The 18,187-nt window shown below is 36.3% G+C and overlaps 1 protein-coding gene across 6 annotated transcripts in view; it reads right to left on the reverse strand.

The window, feature by feature from the left end:
- Positions 1-18,187, reverse strand: part of STIM2 (stromal interaction molecule 2) — a 146,089-nt gene that overhangs the window by 46,898 nt on the left and 81,004 nt on the right. For all 6 annotated transcript variants that reach the window (XM_082728395.1, XM_082728397.1, XM_082728398.1 and 3 more), the window contains one exon: positions 10,278-10,392. In XM_082728395.1, coding sequence (XP_082584521.1) covers positions 10,278-10,392 — 115 coding nt within the window. The remainder of the gene's footprint in view (positions 1-10,277; positions 10,393-18,187) is intronic.

Raw genomic sequence — 18,187 nt, forward strand, 5'->3', positions numbered from 1 at the left:
ATTTTGAAACTAGACTCTACCTCAAGAACAGGCCTTCCCTTGTATAAACTGCTTTCTATAGACAATGAAAACCCTAAGTACCTCTATAGACGGCTAACAACAGCTTCTGAAACCAAAAATATCATTATGAAGGTTATATAGTGTTAAAAACCTGAATTAATAAAATATCACAAGCATTTGAGGCATATTAAGAGCCCTGTGTTTTTAAAATGTGCTGTATTAACCACAAATATCTTGAAAGCAATTATTCCAGCAGAGTACCTCCCAGTGAAGGGGTGGCAAGAGATGAAAGGTAAATAAATGTCCCTTCATGCAAGTAACTCCTCTGGCCTCACCAACTCTCTGGTAGAACATACTTCTTATTCTCTTATCCCACACTGCCTACTACATACCTTGATGCTAGATCATATATCACATGCTTTAATCATGTGTTAACAGACCTTTCTCCATAACACACTATAGACAGGCGGAGGAGAGAAAACATATGCTTCATCTCTGTATCTTCCATAACTAGGACAATGCCTTGCTCATAATAAATACATTTACTAAAATATGTGCACTGTACGAACCCATTAAATGATTCTGCTCAAACCCAATGGGTTCTAAAATGACATGGAAGAAAAAGAAAATGGAATTCATTCTGAACAAAAGGAAAAAGTTGATTCAAGTGTTCCTTTACAAGATCTCAGAATTATACATTATATTAAAATCAAAGCTAGTCTTCCTAAGTGAATTTATCTTCCTTAACTGCTCTATATTCTAAAGCTTTCCAAAACAAGACACTGTTAACAGCTCCTAATATTTAGTGTGATAAATGGTAAATGATAAAAAACACTAAAATACACTACCACCTCCCACAGACGCAGTTAATGTTGCTAACCACTAATTTCTACAATAACATCCTTCTTTGCTACTGAGACCAAACACAAATCAAGCTTCCTTAATACACTGCTAAAGGCGCCACTACCAACTGGTAAGCACTGATTTATGAGTGGAATCTTACTTACCACCCCTGGAGCAGTTCATCAGGCTTAAACATCAAGACTCACCAGTCTGGTCTCCCTCTAACTGACCTATTTTCTACTATTCCCAACTCAGATACCTGTTCCAACTGCATCAGGCTCCAAATTCCCACATGCACCATGTTCACATCCATCATATTCACATCCATCTTATAAAATTAGTGGTAACAAGGGATGGTCATTAAGCACTTGCTATGTGCTAGGCACTGTTCTAAGCACTTTCTATGTACAAATTCATTTCATCCTCAACAATCTGATGCAATACACAATTTTTATCACCATTTAGCAGATGACAAAACGAAGAAACAAAAAGTTAAGTATTACATTTAAGAGCAAAAGACAAATATTAAAACAGTGATTATTCTTATCTCTCACAGACTAAAAAATTACTGTAGTTCTAATTTATAAATTGTGCTTATTTGAAGGATTTAGAATTTCAGTCTGGAATTATACATATTCATTACTCATTTTAATGTGCTAACTTGTATACTGCTATCTTTACTATTTCTCTCTCTTTTTTTTTTAAAAGATTTATTTATTTATTTGACAGAGAGAGAGAGAGAGAGAGAGAGATCACAAGTAGGCTGAGAAGCAGGCAGAGTTGGGGTGGGGGCGGCGGAAAAGCAGGCTCCCTGCTGATCAGAGAGCCCGATATGGGGCTCGATCCCAGGACCCTGGGATCATGACCTGAGTTGAAGGCAGAGGCTTAACCCATTGCGCCACTCAGGCACCCCTTCTTTACCATTTCTAAGAACATTTTTGTCTTTTGAAATCCTGCTTTAGAGTCATCTCCCTAATGAAGACTTACTCATAACAAATCTGTCCATTTCCTTAAACTCTTAAAATAGTACCACTTACCTAGTATTTAATCACAACTTCTTAAATTGTTATTTAATATTTCATGTGTGCACATGTAACAATACCAAAAGCCCCTTGAGGAGAAAGGCCTTCTCTTACACTTGGTGCTCTACCATAGTGACTCCTATGCATACTGTAAATATACAAATAAATACTGTGTAAATGGATGCCACAAAGATAATGACACTTTATGTGCAAGGTCTACATCTTTAGTTACTCTTCTGGTAATGCTTAACAATTATGCACAGTTACCTTTGTGTTTTGTTTTGTTTTGTTTTTCATTCCAATCTCACTGTAACCAACGGCATACACCTAAAAAACTGGTTGATTTTTATCAGCATGTAGAAATCCACTCATACTTCCATACCCAGAAGAATACCCTTATAAATGTCAAGTTTCCATATAAAGGAAATATTTATAGTCCTCTTTACTTTTAGAACTTTAACATCCATGATAAGGAATTTTTTCCTTTATAAATCTTTTTAGGGGGGCGCCTGGGTGGCTCAGTTGTTAAGCATCTGCCTTTGGCTCAGGTCACGATGCCAGGCCTGGCATGGGCACTGGGCTCTCTGCTTACCAGGAAGCCTGCTTCTCTCCCACTTCCCCTGCTTGTATTCCCTCTCTCACTATCTCTCTCTCTCTCTGCCAAATAAATAAATAAAATATTTTTAATAAATAAATAAAACCTTTTATGTTCTATTTACATTTCTGCTTTCCTAAACAGAAAGAAAATACTCTTGATCATCTCTCTCTAGCTAGGATTTAAATACACTTGAAAACAACCATTATTTAAATGCCTACATCTCTCTTCTCTCAATTTCAGTTCCTTTAAATTTCTAATAAAAAAATTAAATTAAATCTACCAAATTTCCAAATGTCTATTCAATTTGTAAAGCCCAAAATTACACAGTGACCTTAGGTAAGATAAGACCCATGCTAAACAAACAGGATGGAAAGATTACGTCATGGTTGTCACATGTTATAATAACTATTTAATCCAATGAACTACCATTTTTAAAAACAGTACATTACTTAATCAGTTTGTATCTATTATGGTGCTTAAAACTTATATACAACTAATAATTTTCTACATACATTTCCCTTCATCAGGTATCTGGCTACTTTTTAACCGCATTTAGTAATTCTAACAACTTATCCAATTTATCAAAATCTATCTAAAATCCAACACTAGTTTTTAAAATGGCTTTCATTTGCACTGCACTGCTGGCATGTGCAAACTGACCAAGCATTCACCACACAAGCAAAAAAAGTATAGTCACATGACCTGAAATTTTTCTATGTAAGATCAGGATCAATTTCTGCATAACACAATTTTACTTTTCCCTAGTTGACATCTCCATAAAGACCTTAGATCTGTTTCACCCTTCAGAAAACTGTATACTACAATGGTAAGTATTTAGCCTAGTATATCTTTTTATTTTATTTATGAATATTATGAGAGTGAATCAAAAACCTCAGAAAACTTTCAGTACAGTGTAACATTTTAGTTTACTCAGCATTACAAGGACAAGTCAACATTTTCTAAGTACCTACCAGATGCTGGAAATTATGCCAAGCACTTTTGTTACAGTACTCATTTAAATCACATAAAAACTCTATTTTATAAGAGAAGTTTAAAATGTATCCTATGCCTTAATGCTCATTAAGTAAAAGGACTAGGATTTAAATTTGTATAGTTCAAAAGCCCACATACTTCCTAGACCATGCCACTTCCACTTCTAGCAAATTTCAGGTACCTGCAAGACCCATGGTAGGGGGCCACTATTTATGGTCCGCCTCCTCATCCCTTCCCAGAACTCTTGGTCAACCCTCACAGCTTATCGCAATCACCATCTTCCATGTCTAATACTACCAGAGAGTGAATTACTCCTTCCAGTGAGCTACCTCCATATCCTACACTTACTCCTATTATGATACACATCCCCATTTATTGCAGTTATTTGTCTTTCCTACTCAGCTACTTATACGTCATAGCCCAGAGATACATTTCCTTCATCATCAATACCTGGCATCCAATGCCTAGTGAGCACATCACAGACACAACCTGTTCTACTCCAGGTGCTTCTGCGTCATGAGTTAGCTTACATGCAACTGGTAAACAAGGATCATGTCAATAAAATATAAAAGTCTATCATTTCAAGAGTGACTTTTCCTCACATGTTAGCATTTTATACTGCCAAGTAACAACAAATGGATACAAAGTATCCAAAATGGCAAAACAGCAGGCTGTGCACATACCGTCTGCTCACACTCCTTCCTCTCAGTCCCATTTGGCCACCGCCTGTCTCAGCAAGGCTTGTAGATCACTTCTCAAATTCATGAGCTCTGCTTTTGTCTGCCTAATTTAGCAACCTCAATCCTAACACCTCCTTCCATGAAGTTATCTTGACCTACCTGTTTAAGGTAAAGGCCCATACTCACTACTGTAACTGATTAGGAATTTAACATATCTTTTAAACTTGTGCTAGTATTTTTACTAGCACTATTAGTGCACTGGTTACAAAGGTGCATAGGTTTTGAGTAGCCTGCTCTAACCCATTTTTCTCATAAACTCTGGAATTTTTCAGTTCATAAGTTTACAAAACATAGCCTTCTCAAGAATGCATCTGTTACATCTCACTGTAACAGAAATGCCCATACTCAAAAGTATTGGATGAACTGAGTCATTGAGTAGCCAGTGCTCATCAGGGATGATACATTCATTTATTCAACAAATATTTACTGAATATCAAAGTATATAAGGCACTGGAGACACAATGAAAACGGGCACAGTACGACAGCGTTTGTACGTGTAAGCAGGCATGCATGGATGCCAGTACTTGTGTGTATTAGATTCACCTAACAACCATGACTTACAGGTAATCCTTAGAAGTACATACTCATGTCTATACCAGCAGTTTCCAAACCTTTTCAGAGGACTCACCTTTTGTTTCCTAAGAAAAATCTTAAACAGAAACACGACATCCAGATAAAAGCAGAATCCTGCACATTCAACATGCCCTGTCCCTAAGCGATCTCCAGGATACCTGGGGTTTGTCAAGCTCTGATGTAAAAACCATCTAGCAACAATACCCTGTCTTTACATGACCGTTAATAAATGTCTCATATGTATTGAGAAAATCAATTAGGTCACTCTAAAGCATGTAGGGGAGGTTTAATTCAAGGCCCAAGGCTCATTCTCTCTCCTCCCATGCAGCTGTGTTAATAGGAGCCTTAAGACTACTCCTCCAACATAATATTCCCCTAGAAGGTGATGTGAGAACCATATGGTTTATAATTTAGGCCACCTCTTTGGTGCCTCGGGGAAATCTTACCATGATAATGGCAAAATCTTAGCGGGTAGAAATTAAGGTGAAACCCAAGGAAAAAAAGAGATTAAAGAGAACCCAACTTGGAAAGGCCCTAAGCCAAAACAAAACAAAACCAAAACAAAACAGCTCACAGATCACAAAAGATCTCACCAAACTCCCTAGGGTCAGAAACCAAAACCAGGTTTAAGGATAGAGTCCCAATACATTTGGGATACATTTAATAAACAAAATAAACAAAGAAGCCCTGTTCTCTGAGGCAGACATTCTCAGAGGCAGGAGAAAGAAAGGACACCAACATAACGTATAAGTCAATTACATGAGGTCTTAGAAGATGACACATGATACGGGAAAAAGAAAATGTGAAGCTAAGAGAGAGGAGTGCAAAAAAAAAAAAAAGTAAAAGTGGAGAGAGAGGAGTGTGATCTGTGATCTTAAAATAGTGAGGGTGGGCCTCCCTGAGGGTCCATGAGGACATCTCCAGTCCTGGGATAGAGCACCAGGAGTGAGGCAGGCCGGCTACACACGACAGGGAAGAGAAGAAGAAAGAGGGGAGGACAGATCATGGAGAGGCATACAGGTCTTTGTTAAGACTTTAGCTTTTCCTCTGAGCAAATCTAATTTATGTTTTAAACAGATTACTCTGCTAAGTGAAGTCCAGAATGCAACAGAGCACAAAGACACTATAGGAGACCCGTGTGGCAGCTGCTGCAGTTACCCAGGCAAGAGGTGGAAGCTGAACCAGGGGGGAAGCACTGTGGGTGGTAACAAGTGGTCAAGTCCTTTTTCCCTCATTCAAGCACATTTAAGTGAGCTCCACTTAACTTATCTATCACATATCCAAAATCTAAACTATACTCATAGCAACAGATGTTATAATGGGTCTCTAATTCTTTATTAGAATTGAATGATGCCTCCATACTGCAGAGAGATTTCATACACAGGCATGCCTTGTTTGACCACACTTCTATTCACTGCACTTCACAGATACTGCACAGACACTGCCCACAAAAATCGAAGGTTTGTGGCAGCCCTGCATCAAGTAAGTCGATTAGCGCCATTTTTCCAATAGCATTTGTTCACTTCATGTCTCTGTGTCACATTTGCATACTTCTCACAATGTTTCAAACTTTTTCATGATTATTGTATTTGTTATGATGATCTGTGATCACTGATCTTTATGTTATTATTGTCACTATTTTGGGGTTCCACAAACAGCACCCGTATAAGATGGCAAACTTTTAATTTTTTTACTTTTAATTTATGATTTTAAAATATTTTTTATTAGATTATGTTTTTGAGAGCAGTTTTAAGTTCACAGCAAAACAGAATGGAAAGTACAGAGATTTCCCACACACCCCTTACCCCACACATATATGACCTCCTTAATTATCAACATTCCACACCAGAGTGGTACATTATTTATAGGTGATGGACCCATGTTGACACATTGTTATCATCCAAAGTCCAGAGTTTACATTAGGGTTCACTTGGTCTTGTCTATTTTACGGTTTGGACAAATATATAATGACATGGATCCACCATAATAGTTTCAGACAGAACAGTTTCACTGCCCTAAAAATCCTCTGTGCTCTGTCTATTCATCCTTCTCTCTACCCTAGGCCCTGGAAACTGTTAATTTTTTTAAGACAGCAAACTTAATTGATAAATTGTTGTGTGTTTTCTGATGGCTCCATCAACTGGCTATCCCCCACACCCGCCCCCGGTGCCGATTCCCTGAGACGCAACAATACTGAAATTAGGCCAATTAATAAACCTACAATATAGCCTCTAAGTGTTCAAGTGAAAGGAAGAATCACATGTCTCTCACTTTAAATCAAAAGCTGGAAATGACTGAGCCTAGAGAGGAAGACATGTCAAAGCCAAAACAGGCTGAAATCTAGGTTCTTGTGCCAGTTAGCCAAGTTGTCTACGGAAAGGAAAGTTCTTGAAAGAAATTAAAAGTACTACTCCAGTTAACACACAAATAGTAAGAAAGTGAATAGTCTTCCTATTGATACAGAGAAAGTTTTAGTGGTCTGGATAGAAAAACAAACCAGCGACCATGTCCCCTTAAGCCAAAGCCTTATCTAGAATTAAAACCCTAACTCTCTTCAATACTGTGAAGACTGAGAGATGAGGAAGTTGCCCAAGGAAGGTGAAGCTAACAGAAGTGCAACCAGAGGTTGGTTCATGAGGTTTAAGAAAAGAAGCCATCTCCATAAGAAAGGTGCAAGGGGAAGCAGCAAGTGCTGATGTAGAAGCTGTTCTCCAAAAGATAAGTAACAAAGGTAGCTACACTAAACAACAGATACTCTGCAGAGGAAACAGCCTTATATTGGAAGATGCCAACTGGAACTTCCGCAGTTAAAGAGAAATCAATGCCTGTGACCTTCAAAGCTCCAAAGAACAGGCTGATTCTTTTGTTAGGGGCTAAAGACGCTTGTGACTTTAAGTTGAAGGCAAAGTTCACTTACCATTATGAAAAATCCTAGGGCCCTGAAGAATGATGCTAGATCTACTCTGCATGTGCTCTATAAAGGGAAAAACAAAGCCTTGATGACAACACGTCTGTTTAACAACATAGTTTACTGAATATTTTAAGCCCACTGTTGAGGCCTGATGCTCAGAAAAAAGAAAGACTTTCAAAATATTACTGCTCACTAGCAATGTACCTGGTCACCCAAGAGCTCTGACGGAGATGTACAATGAGATAACTGTTTTCATGCCTGCTAACACAACATCCATTCAACAGCCCATGAATCAAGAGTAATTCTACTTCCAAGTTTTATTATTTAAGAAATATATTTTATAAAGCTATAGCTGCCATAGATAGTGATTCCTCTGATGGATGGAAACGATTCACTAATCTAAATGCCATTAAGAATATTCATGATTCAGGCACCTGGGTGGCTCAGTGGGTTGAGCCTTTGCCTTCGGCTCAGGTCATGATCTCAGGGTCCTTGGATCGAGCCCCGCATCGGGCTTTCTGCTCAGAGGGGAGCCTACTTCCCCGTCTCTCTCTGCCTGCCTCTCTGCCTACTTGTGATCTCTCTCTCTCTCTGTCAAATAAATAAATGAAATCTTAAAAAAAATAAAATTCATGATTCATGGGAAGAGGGCAAGATATCAACATTAACAGGAGTGTAGAAGAAGGTGATTCCAACCCTCATAGATGACATTGAGGCTTCAGTGGAGGAAGCGACTGCAGATGGGGTGGAAACAGCAAGAGAACTAGAATGAGATGAGGAGCATGAGGATGGGACTGAATTGCTTCAATCTTATGATAAAATTTGAACAGATGAGGAGTCACCTCTTGTGGATGACCAAATGAAAGAGGTTTCCTGAGATGGAATCTACTCCTGGTAAAAATGCTGCAAAGACTGTTGAAATGACAACAAAGGATTTAGACTATTACATAAACCTGTTTAATAAAGAGGGGCAGGGTTTTGCAATTATGAAAAAAGTTCTCCTTTGTGTAAAATGCTACCGAACAGTACTGTATGCTACAGAGAAACTGTTCATGAAATGAAGAGTCAATCAATGTGGCAAACCTCATTGTTGTCCTATGTTAAGAACTTGCCATAGCCACACCACCCTTCAGCAAGCAGCATACTGTTCAGCCAGAAGCCACCAACACTAAGGCAAGACCTCCACCAACAGAAAAATTAAAACTTGCTGAAAGCTCAGAGGATGATTAGCACTTTTTAGCAATAAAGTATTTTACAAATAAGGTATGTACATTTTTCTATACATAATGTTATCCCATACTTCACAGAATACAGTATAGCATAAACATAACTTTTAAACACACTACAAAACAAAAAAACTCATTTGACTGGCTTTACTACAATATTTAGTTTATTATGGTGGTGTGTACAGTATCTCTAAGGCATACCTGTAAGCAGAGTAAGTTTTTCTGAGTTTTCCACCATTCTAGCACTTTCTCCCCCATGAAATGTACATTCTTTCATTCGCAATACTACCCAAATTCCTATTACTTAAAAATGGTATGGGGCAGGGAAATGGAAAGACAGATTTTTAAGTGTATGTATTTTTTAATCAAGTTAGTGATATTTTTTTCCTTCTTTTTCTTCTTCTCAGTGTATTTTAACAAAAGCCTCCTTTAAAAAGTGAAAACAAAAATGTAAGCAAGCTATAAACCTCCTTGTACATTAATAAAAAATACTGAGCATTGATGGGATAGTTTTCTAAGAAAATTTTTCCATTTCCAAATGTTACCACAACCAGTCTAGTAAATTTATAATAAAGTGTCTTTATCCTACTGTGCAGTAGTCTGTCCCATCTTTCTCCTCCTTTCCTTTTATTATTAAACTTAGAGAGGAAAATATATATAACATAAATGTTTTGGTAAAAGAACAGAAACATAAAAACATTAGGAAAACAACATTTTGGTTCACTGTCACTCAAATAAAATAAAAGTAAGAAGAAGAGTAAGTTTGATGGACTTTCTTTCTTTTTTTTTTTTTTTTTTTTTTAATTTTTGGAGCTTTCTAGTATTAGGAAATCAAGTTGAGGTTTTAGGTCATACACCTTTCCTGCCTTAAACAATTACTGTCCATGAGATGGCTGGAGGATCTAAAACCAGAGAAGTAGTAAAATATAAATCACAGAACTTTATCATGCAAGTCTTAGAAGACTTCATAAAAAATTTATTTCAGTAAAAGCTTAAAAGTTCTGTGTCTTCTGAAGACTTTAGGAACTGCTCGCAATAACAAAAAACTTTGGGACCCATATTTACTAGATAAACCTTTTATAATGATGTCACTTTAACAAGTGAAGCAATACTCCACAACTTTAAGCTCTCAAACATGCATTATCGTATTTATTCTAACATAAGGTAAAACAGGCTGAAAACGGGCTGACCCTTAATCATAAGATAAAAGAGCATTTTTCAAAATCAAAAATGGAAAAATTATTTACTAAAATATAAATACCCTCACAGAAATGTTATTTTTATTTTTTTCATAAAATCATTTGCAATTAGTGAGTTAACAATGGCTAAGCAGGGCAGAAGAGCAGATTCAGTTCACTAAAACAGTCTTACCTTCTGAAGTTTTCCACCGTTTCCATAAATCCTCAACAGTTATATGCTTATCTTCTCTGTGCAGATGGCTGTGTTTATTAGTAGCATCTTTATATTTCATATCTTCTCTAATAAACTGTAAGAGAGAAAACACTAAGTAACCTTAAATTCACTATTTTATAATCTCTGTAGACTCAGAAACAAAATTTTTAAATCCAGAGGTGGCAATTTTCAGATAACAACCGGGGCATTTTTGGTATTTTATAGTCACCTTATTCTTACATGTTTATAAAATTTATTTAATAAAATGTCTTCTACTGATCATAACAACAATAAAAGTACTTATTTAATGCTCATTATTTCCCAGGTACTATCTTACATTGTGTCTCTACATACACATACACATACACACACACACACACACACACACACACACTCATTTAACTTCATAATAATTCTATATTATGTATCCTCCTTTTGTAGATGAGAAAACCAAGACCCAAAGAAATAAAATAATTTGTCCAAGATTGAAAAAATAACAAACAGCAAAGCTAAGTATACTGTGCTCAACAGTATAATATATTCTATATTATGGCCAGTACATGTGTGTATGTATGTGTATATACATGCATTTATACATGCATTTTTACCAGATACGTAGTGACAAGGGTGTTTCAAAACACCATATATGCTAATCTCAATTACTACCTCATATTTTTGTGTTCTCCTACCAGTGAAGCTATTATTTATAGTTGAGAGGCATTTGACTGCAGTGTTCAGAACTATATTTTATAAAGCTGAAGTAGATCTCTATTAATCTTACATTAAAATAGATAAAGAAAATGCACTAAAATTTTCTTTGCTAAAAACCAACCTGCTCTGTATTCATTATAGAAAATCCATCAGTTGCTCCCTGCTGTAGTTAAAAAGTCATTTGCTTTTTATTTGGGAGAAAGAGAAGAAGCAAACACCTTTTATGGCTTGCATACCATTTTCCAATCCTATTCCTGACAATCTTTTCAGCCTGATCTCTTGACACTATCCTCATATAAACTCATTACTCTAATAATATAAAAGAAATATTTTAAATTATTAAGCTTTTTCTCTCATTTCTCATTTTTCCTGTTCTGGTATTATTTTAATTGATATCTTTATTGATTTTTTTCTGATTTCAAAAATATAAGATCACACAAAAGATTATTTAAGAAACCCATAATGCAGAAAGTGAATATCCCCAACCAATATCCCCCAAAGTGAATAACTCCCAGCCCCAGAGGCATATTTTTCTGACTTTTATATACTGATAATGAACATTTTCAAACAAAGGCCAAATTTTGCTTTTATGTCATCTTCCACTAAAACTAAAAAAACAAATTTTTAATAGCTGTATAATATTCAGAAATCATTTCACTTTCCTGAGATTTAGTAACCTCAGCTACAAAATGAAGAAACAACATTTTACGATCAACACTACTCAACATGTCAGGAGACTGATTTTGGTCAGGGAACTGATACCTGTCTACAGTATGTACAGAAACAGAGAGAAGCCATTTAGAAACCTACAAAGTAACAGACATTTTCAAAGACTATGATCCAAGCATGTGGTAAATGTACTTACCATGTAGGCCCCATTTAAAATGAACTGGACATGAAAAATCTGGTCCTTCAACCATAGATAACTTTGAAAAGCAATAACCCAGGTCTATTCTAGTGCTTATATATTTTGCTGTTCTAACTAGTGCCTCACTTTGTTTTCCAAATACCCTTTTAAAAAGTTAAAGGGGCCTGCCTCATTGCTCCAACTCCTTCTATTTCATATTTTTCTAATTTCCTATTTTCTGCCCATTCCTCTTTGTTCTTCCTGATATTTGTAGAATCCAGTAGATATACCCGGAAAAATCACTGTCACTGAGATGTTCAGAAACTGCACCTAGCTTGGGAAAGGTTGAAGAGCTAGAGAGAGGGGTGCCTGGGTGGCTCAGTTGGTTAAAGCCTCTGCCTTCGGCTCAGGTCATGGTCCCAGAATACTGGGATGGAGCCCCGCATTGGGCTCTCTGCTCAGCAGGGAGCCTGCTTCCTCCTCTCTCTCTCTCTGCCTGCCTCTCTGCCTACTTGTAATCTCTGCCTGTCAAATAAATAAATCTTTAAAAAAAAAGGGGGGGGGGGCTAGAGAGAAATTCTAGAAAGAAAAGCATGGGGATGAAAAAAGCAGGGAGGAAGCCTGCCTTGGAAATTTTCCAGTCAGTTGGAATAAATGGCAACTGTTTCATATTTGTGATACATAGGGGGGAAAAAAAGTCCTAAGAAATTCTCTTTACCACATGAACACAAAGAACCTAAAAGTAGAGTTCTGTGGCTTTAGGATCAATGTACTTCAGAAAATAAAGCTAATCTCCATATACAGAAAAGATGAGGCATTCTAGTCACTGAACTATTTTAGTAAGCCTAGGATGAGTGTATAGATACCTGCCAAAACATGTGATTAACAAAATAAAAGAATTAAGATATCAAAAAAAGGCAATTTTTTAAAAAAGCTCAGGAAGATTATCTATAGTGCAGTTAATGTAAAAGAACTATTTGGCTCCCAAAAATGTTGGGTCAAAACTGAATAAATGCACAGAATTGTATTTTCCCTGAAATTATCATTTAAAAATTAATATATACTTCCCTTTCATTTTTTTTTAAAGATTTTATTTATTTATTTAATAGAGAATACAAGTAGGCAGAGAGGCAGGCAGAGAGAGAGAGAAGCAGGCTCTGCACTGAGCAGAGAGCCCGATGCGGGGCTCTATCCCAGGACCCTGGGATCATGACCTGGGCCGAAGGCAGAGGCTTTAACCCGCTGAGCCACCCAGGGGCCCCTATACTTCCCTTTTAAAACATGATCCCAAGACAACACAATTCATAACAAACAATATTGAAGTGTATTTTATATCTCATACATCTTCAACATTTTGATCACAAATGTGAACAGAGAGCACTAGAAATATGAGTAGAAAGCACTAGAGTAGAGTAGAAAGCACTAGAATTACTTTGTGTTGAAACTAAGGTGGAAAAATGTTAACTAAACCAAGTACACTAAAACTCATCAGTTTCCATTAACCCTCTCCAGAATGTTTCCTACAGAATCAGTTTGTTCAGAATTTTCTAAAACTTCACAGAAAACTGTAAATCATAGAAATGAGGCAGGCTAACTAGAGAAATTTTAAAAGCAGTCACCAATAATTGAAAATGCATGAGAAAATGACAAATTTTTATCTGTTGAAATCTGGGAATTAAATCAGAAAATAAAATCTGAAATTCTATGAGGTAAATCTTTAAATAATGTACTGCAAATAAAAAGTGATAAGCATGTCCAATTATGTGCCTAATTATACCTACTATAAGAAAGGGTGAATTGATAATACAAATACAAAAGTACTCAAATTTCTTTTCAAAAATATTTATGCAGATGATTCTTTAAAATACATTCTTCTAAACCATTATGGAATTTACATAGCCAGTTTCAGGAACTTAGCTTCTAGATGATAAACTGGTATCAGTTCCTTGTATCTCTAATATACATATTATTTGTATTTTGTATTTATACTTCATATTTTTGATGCTATATTTTTCTTTTTATTCCAACTGCACTTATATTTGTGTTTTGTATTTGTGTTATTTCTATGACAGTGCTTAATAAAATCTGATACATGCTAGTACAGACACAATTGAGGGCTCTTTTCAGCCAATACATACCTCCTTCCCTACCAATGTAAGTGTATATCTCTGAATGTGTTCAGTCATCCCTCCTCAACCTATCACTCATTGGCACAGCTGTGTGACTAAAGGATGGACACTTACTTGACCCAGAAGAAAACAATCCAGAGTATGAACAGGATGAAAGGATTCTATTTCACAAGTAAATGCAATTCAGACCATAAAAGGCTAAGTTATTTGGTGATGGTTCTGGATTTTAAAGAAACTGGTGTTGAAGGTACCATTTTATGAATGGACACATGAACCACACGTACAAAGGAAGCCAAAATGTAGAGACAGAAACTAATGAAAGAGAACAGAGAAAGAAATGGCGCCAGGAACTGCCTCAATTCTTGAGGACTTCCTGTTTCAGTTCCCCAGGAGGCCTGGGGTATATAATTCTTGTCCTGATTTCCACCACATAAGAATGATACATAGGTATTTCCCCTTTTATTTTTAAACATACAATTTTAAGATCTCAATACCCAAGGAGAGGTGATTTATCATCACAGTTAAGCACTCAGACTCTAGGGTGACAGATACACTCAAAATCTGACTCCACTGCTTGCATTTTTTTAGCCTCATATTTCTCCTTTGTATAGTGAGGAAATTAAATCACCCACCACGTATAGTTATGGAAAGAGTAAATTAAAAATTCATACTTAGAATATAAAAGTGTTAAACAATAAAAACAATTTGAGTTGTTATTGCTGTTGAGCTTTAAAGCCTGAATAAATTAGTTTCACCTTGACTACACTGGTAGCTTAATATACATCTTAGAAAATATCAGACATTTATAAAGCTACAATTTCCAAATACTCTTAAAACTACCATTTCAGCCATTCTGAAACAAAATACATAACACAGAAATGAACAGGAAAACCACAAACTTTTCATTGACAATGTAAGAGGTTTTCCCAAAGGACACTTGTCATCAAAACAACAGTGTCCAGGGGCACCTGGGTGGCTCAGTGGGTTAAGCCACTGCCTTCAGCTCAGGTCATGATCTCAGGGTCCTGGGATCAAGACCCACATCAGGCTCTCTGCTCAGTGGGGAGCCTGCTTCCCCCTCTCTCTCTGCCTGTCTCTCTGCTTACTTGTGATCTCTCTGTCTGTCAAATAAATAAATAAAATCTTTAAAAAAAAAAACAGTGTCCAAGGTCTGATATCTGAGTCAGTTAAAGCAAATGGGTTCCTGGAAAAAAAACTGCAGGGTCTTCCTGTCTTGAAAATAATACTAAAATAGCTCAGTATAATGTCTCAGGGGAAACAATACATAACCAGAAAGGACTACTATTATCTGTGCTTGTACAGATGGAAAAAGGCAGAGCTAAGGGAGGGTTGACAATTTATTTGACTTGATAGAGTTATTTAAGATAATCAAATACTGGAAGTGAATTTTAAAGAATTCCAAAGTTTAAGTCCTTCACCACTATTCACACCACTATCCTAACCTGGATATTCTGAAAAATTTACTGATTCTCAATTTTTAGAAAAGATACCATACTAATTTTGCATGAATTGCCCATGTTTCCTAATCCCAAAACTAAGCATAGTGGTGGAAAGCACAGACTCAATCTTCACACCTTGAATATCTCAAATGTACTATTTGCTATATGACATTAGTAAGCTACTTTCCTCCCTTCGCTTCAGTTTTCTCAGTAGCAAAATGTAATTCTAGTCATATATCAAAAGTGACTTATTTCACATGAAGTATAAAAAACTGTTTGGTATAGAGTAACCACTCAACAATGTCAATATTTCATGTAAATCATTTATTTTTTAAAATAACGAGTTAAATCTTTGCCTTGATAGGTACACTCTGTATCATTTCTTGAAGTGGCAGACGATAACTCTACTGATAATCACTGATGTAAGTGTAGTAATATCAAATCGTGGTTGATACCCACCACACAAAATGCTGTTCACAATGCAGAGATACAGGCTAGTGCTAAGATTTGTCTTAGTAACTTTGACCTTATCATCTAAGATGGATGATGACATCTACACAAAAACATAAGAGAACGCACGCAAACTGGAATATGTTTTCATGGAATTAAAAATGAAAAACGTAAATCACTTAATATCTGAGAAAAAACTTTTGAGATCCTAACTTCAAATATTTTTTTTAAACATTAAAATTCTATACTAAAAAAAACTTCTAGCTGATTTGGACAGTTTCTACACCTTAATACAAACATAACTTTACACTTTTGCCCAAGTGTTACAGTATGTTATCAGCCCTTAATTCCACTCCCTAAGCTTCCAACAACAAAATCCCATCAGTCAATCCCCAGTTTACCCACAATAAATGCGCCAATGACCTCCTTAGGATTCTGTTCTGTTCTCAGAACAGCTCAGCATTCAACTGGCCTCACAATGACTGTCAACACCATTTAAGCTAGACTATAGCCTTTTATGAGCTAGGTGGAGACCTTAACCATTATTTATTACACTAATTCAAATAAATGATCGATTAATAGAGATGACAGATGACAATCAAACAAGGAGTTTACAAAGACCTGTAAAACACAACATATTTATGAGCTGAAGTATGCCAGTCATTTGTTTTACATGAACCAATACATGACCTATATCATGACTAGTCTTCAAGATTACTGTTCTTTATAATCCCAAAATCTCTAACAAAATTACTGATGATTCCATCAATCTATCCAATTGAAAATAAAGAAATATAAATAAATAAATAAAGTATTATACTGTCCTTAAGAACACCAAAATAAAAGTCCAAAGGCAGAAGCAAATGATTCATCTTCTGTGTTCTCATTTGGAAAATAAAAGGTAAAAAAATTTTTTAGATTATAAATATAAAAAAAGAGAACACAGATTTACAAATATATGGGGAAAATTTATTGTTTTTATTTACTACTATTATTATTATTTATATTTTTAAGATTTTATTTATTTATTTGGCAGAGATAGAGATCACAAGTAGGCAGAGAGGCAGGCAGAGAGAGAGGAAAAGAAGAAAGCTCCCTGCTGAGCAGAGAGCCCGATGTGGGGCTCGACCCCAGGACCCTGAGATCATGACCTGAGCCAAAGGCAGCAGCTTAACCCACTGAACCACCCAGGTGCCCCTATTTTTTATTATTATTATTAAAAATAAGTAGTTCTTGTAGCAAGTTAGAGATATACCGAAGTCTAGTTTTGGCTCTAGTTTCTGGCCAAAGTCTACCATTAGGCTTTGGTTTCAGTTTCCAGAAATCCGAACACACACATATCTACTTAAATGTCTTCTGCCAACCATGAACTTGTGTGTGATCAATACTCACGAGATCACATAAATCAAAAAATATCCATCAAGCGTAACAACAGTAACACATAAGGTAAGCCATTCAGATTTAACATCAATATGTGAATTTTACTTTAAGTAAACTTTCAAGATGTAACAAAAAATCTCCTCTTTTCTACTGGCTAAAATGAGCTAAGTCAGAATTTGTATTTCCAGCTAAGAAGAGGTTACAGACACAAGATTTATCACCCTCTCCCAAAACAAATAAGAAACTGGATAAAATATAGGAAACGATGGTTTTGAAGACACTGAACATCAAGACAACAAAGTACAGTGATCCCTGGAGACCAAAAACAAAGAAAGCCCTGGGACTGCCCTAAATTAATTCCTGAAGAGAACTCCAGACAAAGCACAGGAAGAGGGAACCCAGGCAGAGAGGACAGTCCTCTGAGTTGAAAAGACAGAACTGGCAGAGAACTAAAGAGGGTACGGATTACAGTACTTAGTAACAGAGAAGAGTGAGCCACAGAGAGAGAAGCCTGGGTTACCTAGAAAGAGTATCTTGAGTCTTTCGTGACTACTGATCACCCCATGCATGCAAGCCAAGGAAAAAAGACACACCAAAAATTTGGAAGAAATCGCCTTTGAAGATTACATAGGACAGGTAATAGTGCTTGTTCCCACAAGACAGAATGGAAAATCCCCTAATCTGTAGGTCATCAGGTGGAAGACTAAGAAAGGTTTTGCCCTAGTACTGAGAAATACTAACCCCCAACTAAACTCTACATTGATTCTGCCCCCCGCAAAAGCTTATAAATACAAGCCAAGGGGATTAAACTGTTTCCATAACTTAACCCTGCCCTAGAATAAAGCTCAAGAATACTTCTATGTATACAAAATACTCAGTATCCAACAAGGTAAAATCCACAATGTCTGACAT

This window comes from Mustela nivalis (assembly GCF_964662115.1).
Source record: "Mustela nivalis genome assembly, chromosome: 4".
Lineage (NCBI taxonomy): Eukaryota > Metazoa > Chordata > Mammalia > Carnivora > Mustelidae > Mustela > Mustela nivalis.